This window comes from Kwoniella botswanensis, chromosome 1, assembly GCF_036426115.1.
Source record: "Kwoniella botswanensis chromosome 1, complete sequence".
In the NCBI taxonomy this organism is placed as follows: domain Eukaryota; kingdom Fungi; phylum Basidiomycota; class Tremellomycetes; order Tremellales; family Cryptococcaceae; genus Kwoniella; species Kwoniella botswanensis.
In genome coordinates this window covers 13,968,700-13,985,914 of record NC_088599.1, presented here as the reverse complement: position 1 = coordinate 13,985,914, position 17,215 = coordinate 13,968,700, and the positions used below count along the sequence as shown (strand labels likewise).

The 17,215-nt window shown below is 44.9% G+C and overlaps 4 protein-coding genes across 4 annotated transcripts; 3 read left to right on the top strand and 1 right to left on the bottom strand.

Moving 5' to 3' along the window:
* Positions 1–33: 33 nt before the first annotated feature.
* L199_005278 (uncharacterized protein) lies at positions 34–8,023 on the top strand (the record flags this gene model as incomplete). Its single annotated transcript, XM_064890990.1, has 17 exons — positions 34–125; positions 196–492; positions 546–1,116; positions 1,173–1,469; positions 1,527–2,371; positions 2,436–4,080; positions 4,142–4,263; positions 4,328–5,069; positions 5,133–5,309; positions 5,367–5,856; positions 5,930–6,099; positions 6,161–6,243; positions 6,318–6,601; positions 6,675–6,828; positions 6,887–6,962; positions 7,033–7,195; positions 7,266–8,023. 17 exons carry the CDS (start codon positions 34–36, stop codon positions 8,021–8,023), a joined length of 6,966 nt encoding a protein of 2,321 aa, XP_064747062.1.
* A 356-nt stretch (positions 8,024–8,379) lies between these two features.
* Positions 8,380–9,069, bottom strand: L199_005277 (uncharacterized protein; the record flags this gene model as incomplete). The annotated part of the gene is made up of 5 exons (XM_064890989.1): positions 8,380–8,402; positions 8,472–8,514; positions 8,627–8,680; positions 8,746–8,931; positions 9,046–9,069. 5 exons carry the CDS (start codon positions 9,067–9,069, stop codon positions 8,380–8,382), a joined length of 330 nt encoding a protein of 109 aa, XP_064747061.1.
* Positions 9,070–9,577: 508 nt separating this feature from the next.
* Positions 9,578–11,451, top strand: L199_005276 (uncharacterized protein; the record flags this gene model as incomplete). Its single annotated transcript, XM_064890988.1, has 7 exons — positions 9,578–9,619; positions 9,685–9,727; positions 9,879–10,232; positions 10,392–10,678; positions 10,869–10,971; positions 11,025–11,200; positions 11,284–11,451. The coding sequence occupies 7 exons, from the start codon at positions 9,578–9,580 to the stop codon at positions 11,449–11,451; spliced, it is 1,173 nt and encodes a 390-aa protein (XP_064747060.1).
* A 995-nt stretch (positions 11,452–12,446) lies between these two features.
* On the top strand, positions 12,447–16,936 carry L199_005275 (uncharacterized protein; the record flags this gene model as incomplete). Its single annotated transcript, XM_064890987.1, has 8 exons — positions 12,447–13,832; positions 13,915–14,114; positions 14,188–14,341; positions 14,408–14,667; positions 14,817–15,059; positions 15,123–15,358; positions 15,417–15,550; positions 15,608–16,936. 8 exons carry the CDS (start codon positions 12,447–12,449, stop codon positions 16,934–16,936), a joined length of 3,942 nt encoding a protein of 1,313 aa, XP_064747059.1.
* Between the last annotated feature and the right edge of the window lie 279 nt (positions 16,937–17,215).

The window sequence follows — 17,215 nt, the reverse complement described above, 5'->3', positions numbered from 1 at the left end:
CCACGTTTCTTCATTGAGCCACTGTTATCCGAAATGAGCCATCACTCGTCAGCTTCAACCTCAGCTTTGGGATTCGGTTCTGTCTCGTCTTCTTCGTCTTCGGCTCCTGGACCTTCACGCCAGCGGTATATCGGTTTCCACTCATCTTGGCTGGTGCATACTATGAGCTGACTTCATATGGTGCTCGTTTCTTAGGCTGACAGGCTCATGGCAGCCTTTACCTTATATCCATTCGGGATTCTGCATCTACCCTTATCAGCCTGATGGCTCCCCTCCTCCCACTCCAGCGACAGCTCAGACAGACGATCAGAAGAGTGCGAAAAACCGAAATAGATTCTCGTGGAGTGGGATCAGACATAGTGGGGATGAGGAAGGGGAAGGAAGGCTGAATGCGTATGAAGTACCACTGGATATAGGAGATGAGTTCTTCGCTTTTGAGGAATACAAATGTAGCTTGGAGGAGGATGGGAGAGGAGATCTATGGTATAGAGGGTGAGCTTTCAGCTTCCCACTAGTGATTGGATCATCGCTGAATCTTCCGATAGATACGTCGTGCAAGCTGTCTCATTACCATCACTTGCACCATCTTCATCCGCAGCCCATTCAGCTACGTTCCCCCGACCCGAACCATCTGTATTGATCGGTATATTCCCGGCAGCAGCTGTACATGTACGACCCAGTGCTTCCAACGATAACGGCGAACTCACTGAGGCATACGAAAGAGCAGTCAGAGCTGCAGAGGAGACAGCTCGTAACGCGAATCCGAGCTGGGTTGGGGAGATGGATACGGTCAAAGAGGAAGAAGAAGGTGAAGGGATTGATGTGTCAAGTCCTCAGAGGGAGAAAGATGTAGAAGGAGATGTTGTGGGTGTTGAAGCTCAAAATGGAGGATTATCGTCGAATAAGTTGGAACGAAGATCATCATTGGGGAAGAGAGATGGATTGAGGTCAAATAGACCAAAATCCCTTATACTGGAATCGAAATTAGCTCAGATGGAAGAAGAAAACAAAGAACAACCACCTTTACCGAAACTGACTGCTGGAGATTCTACGATAGCGGGACAACAATGGCCTTTAGTAGATGAAATAGCCTGTGCGATAAGGGAGTGGTACGGAGTGAGTCGACGGGTTGTCATAGCGATATCTCAAATAGCTGATGGAACGACATACAGCGTCTACCTACTTATCTAGCTAATCGAGAATACCGACTATTTAGTACGGTCATGCAACATATAGATGCCCTCTTTCTAGGTCGAAGGCAACTCTTATCGCAAACTCTCAGCGGAGATGAGCTTGTTCGCATACGGCGAGAATGCGTTTCTAGACTGGTCAAATGCAATGTTGCGCAAGGGTTAGAGGTGATAGTCAGGAGTCTGGAAGATGGGAGTGTCCTGGTGGTAGATAAGGAGAGAGCTTATACCGGTGCAAGCTGGGTCGGAGGAATAGCTTGCTATGTATATCAAGTCCAGGTCAGCTGCTTCGTTTTCCCTTTCTTCATGAACGCGTCAAGCTGACAATACCTCTAGCTGGCTTATATCGATCTGATACCCCTCGATAATCTATTTGGCAAATTTCCCAGTCTGATTGATCCTCGTCCAACTCTCCCTTCTGCCCAACCTTTCTCCCTTATCGATGCAACCGCCACCGGTCTTACTCAGCCATCTACAACCGGATCCTACTATCATTGCTTCCTTGACGTCAGGGCGTTCATTGCCAATCCATGTGCTCCCGGAGAAACCGCTGAGCTATACTTCTCGCTATACAATAAAGCAGAAAGTCGATTTGTCACCGAAGAGTTCTGTCTGATACTCAACCATCTTGGTAGTCCCGCTCGAGACGGTGAACAACGATTGGGAAAATTACGAACCCTGTTTGTGGACTTGAAACTCGATGATTTGGCTCATGACATCTATCTAGTGTGTCGAATAGTGAGAAACGGAGCGATGAAGATGAGGCAGGAAAGTGGATCGATGGCTATCAGACCTGCTACAGGTCGAAGAACGAGTCTTTATGGTATCTCAGAAGGAAGTGCAGCTCACGGTAATCCCTCAATGCTGGATACATTGACGGACGACTCTTTCTCGGTCACATCTGGATATGGTGGTCAAAGAACACCCACCATCGATACTTCATATACCGCTAATGGTCATTCGAGCTCGATGGAAGGGAAACCTACTTTTCGTCGTCCGATGGGATGTGCTGTACTCCATTTACCACCTTCGACTAGGCTCCTCGCTGATGGAACGGATAAAATGGGCACGGGAGTTGAATTTCACGTACCAATATATCTCCCTAAAGATGAAGCTACTTTTGCTACTCTGCATGAAAACATTATTCACAACCGAGTGAAGGAATACGTCACTTCATCAAGGTAAGATGAAAGCTCTGCGTTGGTTGTATTAGATTGAGAGCCCCGCTGACAAATCCCTTCGCAGAGCCGAAGCTATTGCCCTCAGCCTGAAAGTCTTCCAAGGCGCTGCCCCTCAAGTCATACGTGAACATCCCTCCCTTCTCCTCGATATCCCTCTTTCAGCACGTCTGGGCTTCCCCGATGTAGTATACCCCGGTACCATCCGAAACGACCTCTACGTCAAGCTCTGGTCTGCGGTATTCACTCCTGCACCTACTAATCCAGGAGGATCGATACGAGTACGGAAGTCTGTCATACCTACCTATCAAGGTGATGTGCAAGTCACTATCGAAGTACGACGCGGAGACGGCTCGATTGTACAGGATGTGATGGTAGCTGGTGGATGTGGGGAACCCCCTGTAGCTCAGTATCACTCATTAGTGTTCCACCGAAACGATCGACCGACTTTTGGAGAATTGGTAAAAATATCTTTACCGGCATCAGCTCAAGCTGAAGGATACCATCTATTCCTTACATTCCGGTCAAGAGGGAAAGAACGACATTTGAATCCCGATCCCTCAGAACTAGAACAGCCTTTCGCTTTCGCTTATCTACCGCTGGCTGATGGTACAGCATGTATAAAGGACGGCGATCATGACCTGATGCTGTACAAGAATGAAAGGAATGTTCCACCCACCCCAAATGCTTATCTCGAAGCACCTGCTTTGGCTCAGCCGGGTTCTGGACTTTCACCGACGCTTATGAAATCTCTCATCCCCCTTCGAGATCGAGTCACCCTTCGAACATACCTTTGCTCCAGTCTACAAACTCAAGACAACACTTTACGAACTCTGTTCGTATGGCACACTTCTGGTGGAGGCAACATTGACGTCCTATGCTCGACCCTCCAATTATTCAGTTTCGTCTCCGAAGATGAGATCGCCAAATTCGTGCCTTCAGTCTTTGATGCTCTATTCTCGATCTTGTGCACGGATCACGGAGCTCGTCAAGACGAAGTTGAGCTATTGATCCTCAAATCGCTAATCAAAGTGCTCGCTATGACTTCCGATAGAAGATTCCCGAACTTCGAGAACGTTTTCAACCTATACATCGACGCCCAATATCACTATCCTTCATCGGCATTCAACTTGTTGAGATGTATGAAAAAAGTGATGTCTACCCCTTTAACGACGGAGTATCGAGCTTTCCTTAAAGTTTGGCATTTATTCTTTAAGTTCATCATACGATCGCGCGAACATGATAGAGCTAGAGGTATAGGTCTAGACGCTACTTCCACTCATATCGAATCCGAATTCCGCTCCCAGACCAAGTCCATCCTAGAAGAGATCAATTCGTTGATGCGATCGAACGAAAAGCAATTGATAGGCACGCAGACATTAGCAGTACAGCATTATGCCGATATCCTACCTGACTTATCAAGGATATTCCAACCGCTAGAAATCGCAGAAATGGTGATTGAATTCGCCGATACCCTCACTTTCGCTACTGGAAGTATAGCAATATACAAATTGCTTCTACTGCTACAAGTGGTCAAGAATGTGTTCGAAAATTCAGAAAGTAGATCGATACTCGTACCTGCGATCGTAAGATGGGTCAAACCCCACCTTGGTTCGTTCGATGAATTGAGGACTATAGGGAAAGATGATAGTCAGATTACGAGGGATGGAAAGAGGGTGAGATGGTTGGAATGTAATCGTTTGGCTGTCACGGTGAGCTGAGCGAGACTCTCTTTGCCTAAGTGAGGAGTTGAGCTGATACTCGATATTCTAGGTCATCGCTTGGACAGTGAACAAGTTGCAGGAATGGCTCGACTCACCCCTGATCAAGGATGATACCACGCTGAGGATACAAGAAGAGGATAACATAGAGTACTGTTTGACCCTTTTGCCGACGTGAGTACGATCTTTTCCTGAGGTAGATGTCAATCTTAGCCTTTTCGCTGATATATGAAAGAAGTCTATACGAGTCATACTTTGAGCTTTTGAGCGCAAAAACAAAAGTCACCTTGAATCGTCAAAGATCCTCGCCAACATCGACTATATGGAAGTCCACTCCCGACGTATTCCCTTCTACTCATCCATTCGCTCTTATATCCGAGTTACCTCCTCCATCATTATTGGAAAGACAGCAAAATGCTGGGCAAGATGCTCTACCATCTTACGAAACCTTCAATTGCGGATTGGCTGAGACTGCCGTCGTAATCCTTACTTTGATCCTATCATCACCTAGGCCCAATATAACCAGATGGCTGAACGAAGTATTAGACATCGAAGGGGTATCTTCGTTGAGCGACACTCTAAAATCGACTTTCGCATTCTGTTCATCTGTCATTGGGTCTTCGGCCTTTCCCAAGCAATGGTTGACGTTATCTCTAATGTCATTATCATCAATCTCGAAATTCTTAACTACCCTCACACCGTTGTTAGAATCAGAACATTTCATCCCATCTATCGAAAATGCCGATTCGTTCGATATCACCCTGTGGACCAAATTATTCGAATTGCTCTGCGAGTTTTGCGGGAGTGAGGAATTGGCATTGGAAGATATGACTCAACAGCGTCGAAGAGCCGAGTGGATCATTGCTGGGGATCTGAGAGATGAAGGTGCGGCTCTATTGGGCAGATTGTGGAATGCTATCGGGTGGCCCGTTGACGGGCCGCAAGGGAAAGTCGATGGAATGGAACTGAGATATGGAGGAGTAAGTCAGCTGTCATGCCCAGGTTTGGTCGTCCAAGTAGCTGATCATCTGGCTGTGGTGCAGTATCAAACTCGATTCACGGGCTTGGCCGAACGAATATTGGGATTATGCCTTTCGAGTCATGATGTGATGTGTGAAACTGCTGTGGAGATCCTGTTCTCGATGATATATGCGGAATATGTCATTGAAGGGCAATTCGATACGATCGAAACTGAGATCTTTGCCAAACTTGATAAACTTGTAGGTCGAATCTTTTTAGGCAATAGAGATGGTCAGCTGATGTGGTGGTGTTTTCAGTTCGCATCGAAATCGACGTCTTCGGCTAGTGATCCAACAATGCGAGCGTATTTCGTTGCTCAACTTCGAGCAGTATTCGAATCGACCCCATCTATCGACGATACGTTCACGGACAAAGTATCAATCTTCCTCGATGAGATCGAATTGTTCATCGATCTATTGTTATCCCTCCGAGATATCCCCGATTCAGTCGAATGGTCCGACGAAAAGATGTCAGCGATCTATCGGTTGATAACTTTCGTGGAGAAGATCGGTAGGAACGATCTATATATCAGATTTATCCAACAACTAGTAGATATATCGGTTTCGAACAGGAATTGGTTATCTGCTGGGTTATCAATCCGATTACATGCTCAGATATACAATTGGGATTTGAACAGCGATTTATTGGATGAATTGACACCTGGGGAACAGGTGAAAATGCGATTACCACCACAGAATCAATTTCATAGGAAAGAAGCACTTTATTACCATGCTATTGGATATTTCGGTGAGTCAGCCCCCCTTGGTCAATGGACATAATGATATCCTTGTTTGCTGACATTCACTTGTGATTGGTATAGCCGAAGCTGAAGCTTACGAACATGCCCTGGAATTATGTCAGGAGTTGACTGTACAACATCAGAAGATGACCTTTGATGTGGCCAAGTTAACAGAGCTGCTGCATCATCAAGCTGCGCTGTGGGAGAAGATAGGTGCTGGAGGTAGAGGTAAACCGGAGTATTTCAGAGTTGTAAGTGAACACCATATCTTATGGTACAAAATATCGAGCTGATATATGTGTATACCTTTAGGCCTACTTTGGCGAATTTGGACAATTGAATCAAGATAAAGATTTCGTGGTTAAAGGTGAACCGTGGCAGAGGTATTCTGAATTGTAAGCGATTATCATACATATCTGCTATATAAGCCATATCGGACAACGACTGATCGTTTGGATTTTTCCCATAGTTGCGATTTCCTTCAGTTGAAACATCCTCAAGCTACTTTACATCGATCGAAAATCCCACCTCCCTCATCTGCACGAGAATCGTCCGAACCTCTCATATGGGTGACGCCGCTTACGCCCGAACCTGACTTGTCCAAACCTATCTTCTCAGACGGGGTAGCGGAGAACGTACAGTCTCATTGGAGATATTATGATATTAGGGAGTTTTCAAGCTTAAGACCTTACATGCGGGATCAGGATGAATCGGAGGTGGTACTTACCTGGACCGAAAAGACGGTTGTTACTAGTAAGTCGGAAATCCAGCTATCGTATAAGAGAGTTTGATGAACATCGGAGCTAATGATCTATCAACCTGATAGCTAAAGAGGAATTACCAGGTATTCTGAATAGAAGTGAGATTATCAATATAAGATACGAACAGATCCCACCTGTCAATATGGCTATCATGGAAGTTGAGAAAGCTACTAAGAATTTGGTAACTTTGAGTAAAGGGAAGGACGGTCATTTACCCGAGCAAGCTACGAGCCAATTAGCGAGAAGGCTGCGCAAAGCTGATCTTGGATTACGACAGGTCGAAATTACTTGGTACAGCTATCAATGGTGCCGTTGATTCCCCCGTCAGCGGTGGTGTCAAGACTTATAAAAAGGTCAGTCCATTCGTCATCGTCACCTGCGTTTGACGATGTTAGCTGATGAACCATCTTCGCATATTCATAGGTCTTCCTTGATGGAATTTATGTTCAGAAGCATCCCGAATCCACCTCCGAGATCGATCAACTTCGTTTATCAATCTTAGCATACGTGAAATCGATTCAAGATAGTTTGAAAGTGCATAAAGTGGTCTGTAAAGACATAGCCTTCCACGAGGCACTGAAAACTCGTGAGTGGATACTTCGTCTGACAGTATATTCGATTCACACGCTTATTTATTTGCTTACGTGGTCATGAAGAGTTCTATAAAACATTTTCCGAAGAGATATCACTTTTACCTCGACAATCTGAATCTTCTTCCACAGAAGATGATACACCATCTTTCGATCATAGCAAGAACAATTTCGAATTTACTTCACCTCCTAATCATCCTTTACCACCTTTACCTCTACCCACTTACAACTCACCTGTCATATCCCACTACGAGAACACGTCCCGTGGTAGTGGAGATGGATCTTACAAATTACCTAAATTGAAATTGGGTCCAACTGGGGTTGGAGGAGTACTGAGTATACATACCGCGAATAGTAATAGTAATGCTACTTCGTCTCCTAGGGAAAGTATCAATACTATACCTACCCACATCCATGCACACAGCCACAGTCGACATGGTAGTCAAACACCCACTCTTACACCTGTTCTGCCGCAAGGAAGTTTAAGGAAGACGCCGTCAACTTCCGACAGGGATAAGAGATCGAGCTGGAATAGTTCATCCAATTTGAGTATATCGGCGATGGGGATGGGATTGGGACAGAGAGCAATGTCAATCGTGGGATTGAGTCAGAAGGGCACACCACCTAGTGTTAGTGAGGGAGGGACGGTGGATGAGGAATATGCGAATACTTATAACCAACAGCAGCAACAGGTTGGAGAGAGGAACATGGATGGTAATGAGAATGAGAATGGAAATGGAAGTGGAGGAAAAGAAAAAAGAATGAGTATGAGTATGGGTGGAGGGTTGAAGAGGTTTGGTAGTTTGATCAGACGTGATAAGTGATAGTAAAATCTAATTCAGTTTGTAGCTCATATAGATAGTTTGCTTTTCTATGTGTATATGTTTATGATGTTTATAATGAATGGTTCTGTTTGACGAATCTGTCAATCACATCCACTCTGTGATGAAAAAGAGTATATGATGCGTGTTGAGGGATATTCATTCTATCCTATATATGTGATATGGTGATTTCAGTAATACAGTTTGATCATCAAATCCAACATGGACATTCGATATTTCATGATATATTACAAAATCATCGTTATACAACATTATATACTATGATTGAAACGAGAGGACAGTAGCCAGAGGGATCGAAACTAAGAAATGAAGGATGGTCATTGTATTTTGTTGTTTGATTATTTCGTGGTTTGCTTATAACCTAGATAGATAAGATCAGAAAGATCGTCAGTTTCTGTTCTTCTGTTTGAGTGCGAGTATCTGGACTTACGAGAAGTATCTAATACCAAGTTACCGCATATCGCACATAATCCCTACATAGCAAAAATCAAACATGTCAGTTCAGAATTTAGGACTTATGGCTAGAAAGTAAAAAATCGAATGGAGAAGATGAACAGTCACAAAGTACGACAATTACAGACTTACCTTTTTATATGCGCATTTCTGACACCTCGAAGCGTTATTCTGCTGAACCGATTGCTAAACAGATTCCGTGTCAGTAACGTATCGATAGTATCAAACAAAGGTAAATCCACCCAACTGACCTTACAATCTATACATTTGTTTCCATACGGATTTATACTACCTTTCTTGACACCACCTGCACCCCCTGTACCGGGTTTGACATATGGTGAAGCTCTTGCTCGAGCGGATAGGAGTTTGTTCTCGCCTATTTTACGGGTGGAGGAGGAAGGTTGAAATGGGTCGGGAGCGGCGACTGTTGAGAGTTTCTACGTAGGCGAGCAGTATCAGCCATGATTTCCTACGCAGGGCGAAGAAGATGACAGACGACAAGACCATCTTTGAATATGGATGAACGAAGGAGGTGTGGTGTAGGTAATTACCTTTTCGCACTTTTTACAGACCATCTTCTCGGCTGTGGCTTTTCCGTATTTCTTCTTTCAGCAGATAAATGAGGATTGTTGACTGTGATTTGAGACAGATAGCTGAGCAACTCAGAATATTAGTGAATATATATAGAGAGAGAGGAAGAGTGAATTATCTAATCTGATGACGATTGCAGATGTTTTGGTGTTTTCCTTAAATTGCCACCCAATTCGCGTTCCCCCTGATCTAGGTGCGCGAGCCCGTCTTCCACATGCCTAACATGGATTCAGGGTTGATTACCGCTTGGTGACGTTCATCACACTCGAGGCGATGTGGGATATAGGATGGTGGATGTTGACAGTTGACAGTTGACAGTTGACAGTCGACAGTTGACAGTCGACAGTCAGAAGCTTCACATACATATACAACACCATACAAATAGAGACTTAGACCTCAAGCCATCCGTAGCCCCTCGACTTGAAAGAAGACTGCATCAGACCATCGCGTCACTTTAGATCTTATTACTTCACTCATCGCTCTTAACTTACAATGGACCCTTCAGTCCCCCTCGTCGTGGACAATGGTACTGGTGTGAGTAATCAACCACTTCAGCTAGTGAGGAAATGGTAACTTGTAGCTGATAATATATGAGATAGTTCGTAAAATGTGGTTATGCAGGATCCAACTTTCCAGAATTTGGTAAGTGTGTTTTCAAGGTCAAGAAGTGCAGCTATATGTCTGTTGCTATCACGGTGTATATAATATACTGGATCTATCACATCAGGCGCTCAGGTTATCATACGCGACTAGACATAGAGATGGACATAGCTGACATCCTTATGCTCCCCAGTGTTCCCCTCAGTCGTCGGTCGACCCATCCTTCGAGCGGAAGAACGACTCGGCACATCTCAAATCAAAGATATAATGGTTGGTGATGAAGCGTCCGAATTTAGAAGTTTCTTGCAAGTCAGTCAACCGATGGAACATGGTATAGTGAAGAACTGGGAGGATATGGGTCATTTATGGGATTACACTTTCCAAGAGAAGCTTCAGATCGATCCTAGAGGTAGGAAGGTACTGTTGACTGAACCTCCAATGAACCCTAAAGTGAATAGACATAAGATGGCAGAGGTGATGTTTGAACAGTATGGATTTGGAGGGATTTACGTGGCTATTCAGGCGGTATTGACGTTGTATGCTCAGGGTGAGTGGGACTGTACCCCAATATCAGACATTTCATCTTTATACATTCATGTCGCAGACTACCCTTCAAGGGAAAGTCAACGCCCACTCGAATCATCCATTTGCCTTTTTCCACATTTATTCCTGAAATGAAGCAACGCTAATTCGCTGGATTTCGTAGGTCTCCAAACAGGAGTAGTCGTCGATTCAGGAGACGGTGTCACCCACATCGTACCAGTATACGATGGATTCGCCCTTCCCCACTTGACCAGAAGACTAGACGTGGCAGGAAGAGATGTTACCAGGTACTTGATCAAATTATTGTTGATGAGAGGATACGCATTTGAGAGAACAGCGGATTTCGAAACTGTTAGAGGAATCAAGGAGGCTTTGTGCTTTACGAGTTACGATTTGGAGAGTGATAAGAAATTGGGGGAGGAGACGACAGTCTTGGTGGAGAATTATACGGTGAGTTGAATCTTCCAGCAATAGGAGGACAGATGAATATGGAGATGGAATAGATTGGGTCATGCAAGGTGTATCGTAGGAAATGATATAGAAGAAGGTAATGGTAGAACGTTCCGAAAATCGAGACGGTTTGATTCGCTGAAGATGATACATATGAGCCTATTACTCATACGGTGTATTGTACTCGCAGCTCCCAGACGGTCGAGTCATCAAAGTCGGTTCGGAAAGATACGAAGCTCCCGAATGCATGTTCCAACCTCATCTGGTCGATGTCGAACAACCTGGTGTAGCAGGTGGGTACCTCGCAATACATGTTGACTAGCTGCTGATTTTTGCTTCTCTCTAGAACTCCTTTTCCAGACTATCCAGCAAGCTGCGGTGGATACTCGATCAGAATTGTATAAGCACATCGTACTTTCTGGTGGATCTTCGATGTACCCCGGTTTCCCATCAAGATTGGAGAAAGAGATGAAACAATTGTACCTTACCAGGGTGTTGGGTGGTGATGCTTCTAGATTATCTGTAAGTGTCCTCGTCTGCCGATAGCACTGGCGTGAACAAAATCGGGGAGTACGATCTGACCTGGCCATTCACTTGTTCAACAGAACTTCAAGATCCGAATCGAAGACCCCCCAAGAAGAAAACACATGGTGTTCTTAGGTGGAGCCGTGTTGGCTGATATCATGAAAGACAAAGAGGCGTTCTGGGTGACGAAAGAGGAATGGGATGAGCAAGGTGTCAGAGCTTTGGATAAGTTAGGAAGAGGTGATTAAGCCGAGCATCCCGTTTAGGCGATGAAGTAGTTGAAAAGTTGTAATAATGAAACTTTAGATGAAGAGAAAAGGTACAACGATGAAAAGATTGTTTATTTGTTACTGTGATTCCTCCGGATGCATTTTTCAAGAAATGACTTGTCGCCTGCTGGGATTGGTTTGTGAGATTATGCTACTTGTGTTATCTGTGTGCATGATGAGGTATGACTCTGAGAATGATGAGGATGGATGAAAGGAGATGTATGGGGTGTACTGTATGAGATTGTGCCACGAATTCAAGGGTCCGATCGGTTTACTCGAGTAGATGTAGCACAACGTCACTCACTCACTCAATCACTGCAGCACGCGTATGAGGTGCATCTTACCGCACCATACATACACCATACATTCAGTACAAAGCATATAGCACTTGATTTACTTCTCTACCTCATCACCACCCCAGAGTAGCCACAGCTACATGGACGTATACATATCCTAGAAAAGCAGCATCGAAACGAGTGATCAGCAGTCAACTTACCTGACTGTCGCACTCCCCATTTCCGCGACTCACCCCTATCATCTTACTGCGACGTTGATCCATCAGAAGCGAGCGAGGAAGAAGAGGAAGCTACACCTTAACAGCTGTGTAATCTGACATCCAGATAGGGGAACCAGGTGAGTCTGCCTCGCCTCTGTGATCTTAGTCTTATGATCTTTGCTGCAGCATCAATCACCGAGCTGACCGTGATTGTCTTGGTATTGCAGGTTTCAGTCTTCCCGGACATTCGTAACGCTGCAAATCTTAGACGGGGCATCGATTTTCCTCCGTCTCCTCAACCTATCCTCCACTCACCATCTCATTTCATCGCAGTCTCTTACGTCTCGTCCATCAACGAATTAACATTCGCTCCAAAGAAGAGACAGGGCAGCCTTTCCAATCCTTCCCTTCCACTTTCCCTTTCAGCTGATTGTCGCCGTCCATGTCTCGTCCTTCCTCGTATCACGATTACTCCAAGATGGAAGACGACCCATTCTCTTTACCTCTTTTCAACCATCATCCATCTGCTGCTGGAGGGTCGACCTTACCTCCAATCAGGACAAACATAGATGGACCACCTCAGATCCCCCCTCCTCCACCTGCTTCCGCTCATCGCAATAATCAGGCCAGCTATACCGGAGGGATACTCTCTTCCCCCTTCTCAGCTTCGCCTAGAGTGCCCACCACCGGAGGGGGTATGCCGCCTATACCGAACTCGCAGAGACCTAATCAGAATGCTATACCATACGGATCGATACCATTTCCTCAGCATCATCAGCCAACTTCGGATGAATTGATGCCACCTCCTTCCTCGGCTCCTTCTAACTCGCACTCACACAGCTACCTCGGAAGAAGCGCATCATTGGGAGGATCAAGGAAGAAGGACCCTTTTGCATATAGATCAGATGATGTGGAAAGTGGATTTGGTAATATGGATGTAAGCGATAATATCAATCCTGGCGGTTTACCCACCATACCATCAGTAGCTTCCTCATCATCCAACTGGTCAGGCAACTATTCCAACAACGCTCAAGCTCAAAGACAGAGTTATCATGGATACTCTGGACAACCCCAACAAGCTCAGCAAAGTAGGGATATAGTCATGTCTCCCAGTAAACCTTATTCAAGCAATACATCCATGAATCCTCCTCCTGTACCTGCTCATGCACTTCGTCAACAACAACAAGCTACCAACGAATCGAGCTCAGCATACCAATCCAACAATCCATATATACCTAAAGGATCTGATCCCGGACCTACATCTGCTGCCTCCTCAGATCAAAGTCATTGGACGGATTATAGACGACCATCAATCAATCAGCGAATGTCATCAACCGGTTCATACCAATCTAAAACTTCAGATCAACTCTCGCCATTCGCCAAACCTGCTCCATTGAGTGGTGGAGTGGAAAGTCCAAGCCTCTCTTCACCACTATTGAATCCTTATGATGTATCCACATCGACAGCGGCATTTTCCAATTCGCAATCACCAAGTATACCACCGCCGCCTCAAGTTGCGAATTTACCTACTTCACCTAGGAGTTGGAACAACCCTCCACCACCTACAGCTTCTTCCTCCTCCAACCGACCGGTCGCTTCTCCCGTTGGAGGAAGACCACCTCCATCAACCAGTAGAGCATCGATGTCTAACCAATTATACCCCGCCAGTCAGCCTGTTACCCCCGCTGGGAAGTACGAACTTGCCCCTTCAAGAGGCGCTTTACCTTCAAGGGACGGTAAGAGGGATACACCCTCTAGGTCGGGCTTGAGAGATATTCACGATTGGTCGGATTTGAAGCCTGTAGTGAATGCTCAGCCGAATGGTAGGAGAGCGGATCCGGATGCTCCAGGGAAATATCTTAGTGTAAGTGAGACAGTATCTGGAATCGCCACAGTATAGTAAATAGTTCATCACTGATAATGTATCATCTGTCCCTTTTTTGTAGCCCCTCAAATGCCTCACGACAGCTCTACCACAGACTTACAATCTATGTAATCCATCTTTCCGGTATGAAACATCGGATAATCCCAGAAGGGTCTTGACGAAGCCTAGTAAACCTGTGCATAACGATGGAGCAGATAATGAGGATTGGGATTATATCCTGTATGTGAATGATGTATTGGGCGGTGAACATGGTGGTGATAGGTGAGTTTTGACCTTGCGGCAATATCCTTTGAGCTATTGACATGGAGGCTGATCATGGGATGTCATGTTGTAGATACCTCATCCTCGACGTATTGGGTCAAGGAACTTTCGGACAAGTAGTGAAATGTCAGAATATGCGTACGCACGAGATCGTAGCTGTTAAAGTGGTGAAGAATAAACCTGCATACTTGCAGCAGAGTAAGATGGAAGTGGCTATTTTAGAGTTGGTATGTCGTCTTCATTTTATTTTTCCTCTTTAAACATTGCTGATGGATGGCTTTGATCGATATTAGTTGAACAACCAACATGACCCGAACGATCGTCATCATATCCTAAGGATGCACGATTCTTTCACCCACAAGAACCATTTATGTCTGGTATTCGAATGTTTATCTTCAAACTTGTACGAACTCATCAAGCAGAATCAATTCAAAGGATTAAGTACGCAATTGGTGAAAGTCTTCACAGGGCAGATGTTGGATTGCCTTACGGTGTTAAAAGATGCGAGATTGATTCATTGTGATTTGAAGCCTGAGAATATATTGTTGAAATCGTGAGTTGATTCTTCCAACGTATTCCAATAGACTCTCTTTCACATGGTTCACTGTGTTCATCCTCGATCATCATCGCCTTTTGATTGTAACTTGTAAAATACTATTCTCTGTCCATCTCAAACACGAGCTGATGTCCTCGATCCGATAGCCTTCAATCCCCTCAGATCAAGATTATCGATTTCGGTTCAGCCTGTCATGAAATGCAAACTGTATATACATATATTCAATCAAGGTTCTATCGATCACCCGAAGTTTTATTAGGTTTACCATACTCAACTGCCATCGATATGTGGTCCTTGGGATGTATTGTGGTAGAATTGTTCTTGGGATTGCCACTGTTCCCTGGTACAAGTGAATATAATCAGCTATCCAGGATAGTCGACATGTTGGGGTGAGTCACCAGCCATCATACTCCTGTGTGACCTAATTGCTGATTCACCCTTGATTTCGACAGTACCCCACCTACACACTTACTGGAAGTTGGAAAACAAACCCACGAATTCTTCAACACTTCTACCGATGCTTATGGTCGGAAAGTATACAAGCTCAAATCGATGCAACAATATGCATCTGAACACCGAACGGATGAACAACCTTCCAAGCAGTACTTCAAACAGACCAAATTGAAAGATATCATCATGGAGTATTCTTTCAGTAAAAGAGGTGCTAAACAGTCTGACATCGATAAAGGTGAGTCCAATAATGATTGCCAAAATCATGCAATGTATCTAACAGGTGAATATTGCAGAAATGGCTATGAGAAGAGCCTTTGTCGATTTCGCCGAAGGTCTGCTAAACATGGATCCAATCAAACGATGGTCGCCTCAGCAAGCTGCTAAACACCCTTTCATCACCGGAGAGAAGTTCACTGGGCCATTCCAGGTAAGCCTCGACAGCTATGCTCAGATTGAGCCAGATCGCTGACAATGCTTGTTATAGCCCACGGCGCCTACCAGTCGAACATCGTCGCAGCCATCATCATCAGAGAAGACTGCAGCATCGCCTTCATCCAGCAAGAAGTATGGTGGTCTCGTGCAAAATCCCACTCCCACTCGGGCGCAACGAATCTACTCCGATGCAGCCTCGTATAATCAGCAACTTGCTCAACATCAATCGTATACCGCTCAAGTGCAGAGTGCCGCCAATGCACCTCGACCTGGACCTTTCTCGCCTGGATACGATATGCAACAATCTCAACAACAAGTCTATGGTCAAGGGCATCGTATACCCAGTCAACAAATGCCCGCTCAGCAAAGTCAAAGGCAGCCTTCAGGTCAATGGCAGATGCCACCAATTCAAGCATCATACCAACAGCAGCGCGTTCCGTCTCTCAATTCATCCACTTCACATGCTCAGCTACGTCAACCTGGCAACACATCTAATGCCATGAACTTGTCTACCACCAATCCACCGCCCAATTCGTATTACCCTGCTACGCGCAACAGAGCAAATACCATCAATCAGATGGATGCTATCCCACCTGCTTTGGCCAGACTAGTCCAATTCAGCGCTCAAGATCCCTCTGGGACTAGAAACTCGCTCACTCCGGTGATGAACCGTGATGATTTCACCAGAGAATGGGAGAAGAGACAACAAGGACATCAAAAACAATCGTCCTTGCATAATGCTTCTTATCCTCAATTGGAATATCTCCAAGAACAAGCTGAATTGGCTGGTTCATCAGGTGGTGGGAATTGGTTAATGCCTGGTAATGCGTATTCTACTCATCATCATCATCAACAAAGTCAAAGTCTAGGCCATGGACATGGAAATCATAGGACGCATCCTAGTTTATCTGGAAATCAAAATTATCAAATGCAGCCTCATATAGGCGTATCTCCACCTACCAACAATAATACAGAGTATGGTTCGTCTACAAGAAGGGAATATGATCCTTCACCACATCATCATCGAACTTCCTATAGTGGAAATACGACGGGTCTTCCTACCTATCCTCCACCGGCTGCTACTTCCAACGCCAATCCTAATTCTGCTTCTGCAGCTGGCAGTTTCGATGCATTTGGAGATTCGAGAGATAATAATGGGATGGGAATGATGTATACTCCCTTACAACCTTCTTATGGTAATGCGAGTTATTCCTCCGGAGGAGGGGGAGGGGCAGGTGGACATCAGGCAAGAGCAAGTTATTCAGGTCCTTATGGTTCGAATAATACCACGGGTCAAACGGGTCAAAGTCCGTTTGGTAATCAAGGGGGAAGTGGAAGTCCTAGATATGGAGGTGCGAGGAGAAATCAGTATGGCACTTAGTCTAGACTATCCATGAGGAGGCTGATAATGGTGGATACAGGCAAGAAGGGGATTTGATTGACAAAGAAAAGAAAAGAAAGAATCAAATATACAATACATTACATTACAATTACAGAGCAAATGGGGCTAGATGCCTGCTTCGCTTCACTGTCCATTTATACTGTTTTTTTCTCTCTCTCTGCTGTTGATCTATATTTCGCATGTCATGATACAATGAACGATAACAAATGATGAATGACTGGATCCTGAACCAATGCATTTAATTTTCTTTTTCAACTT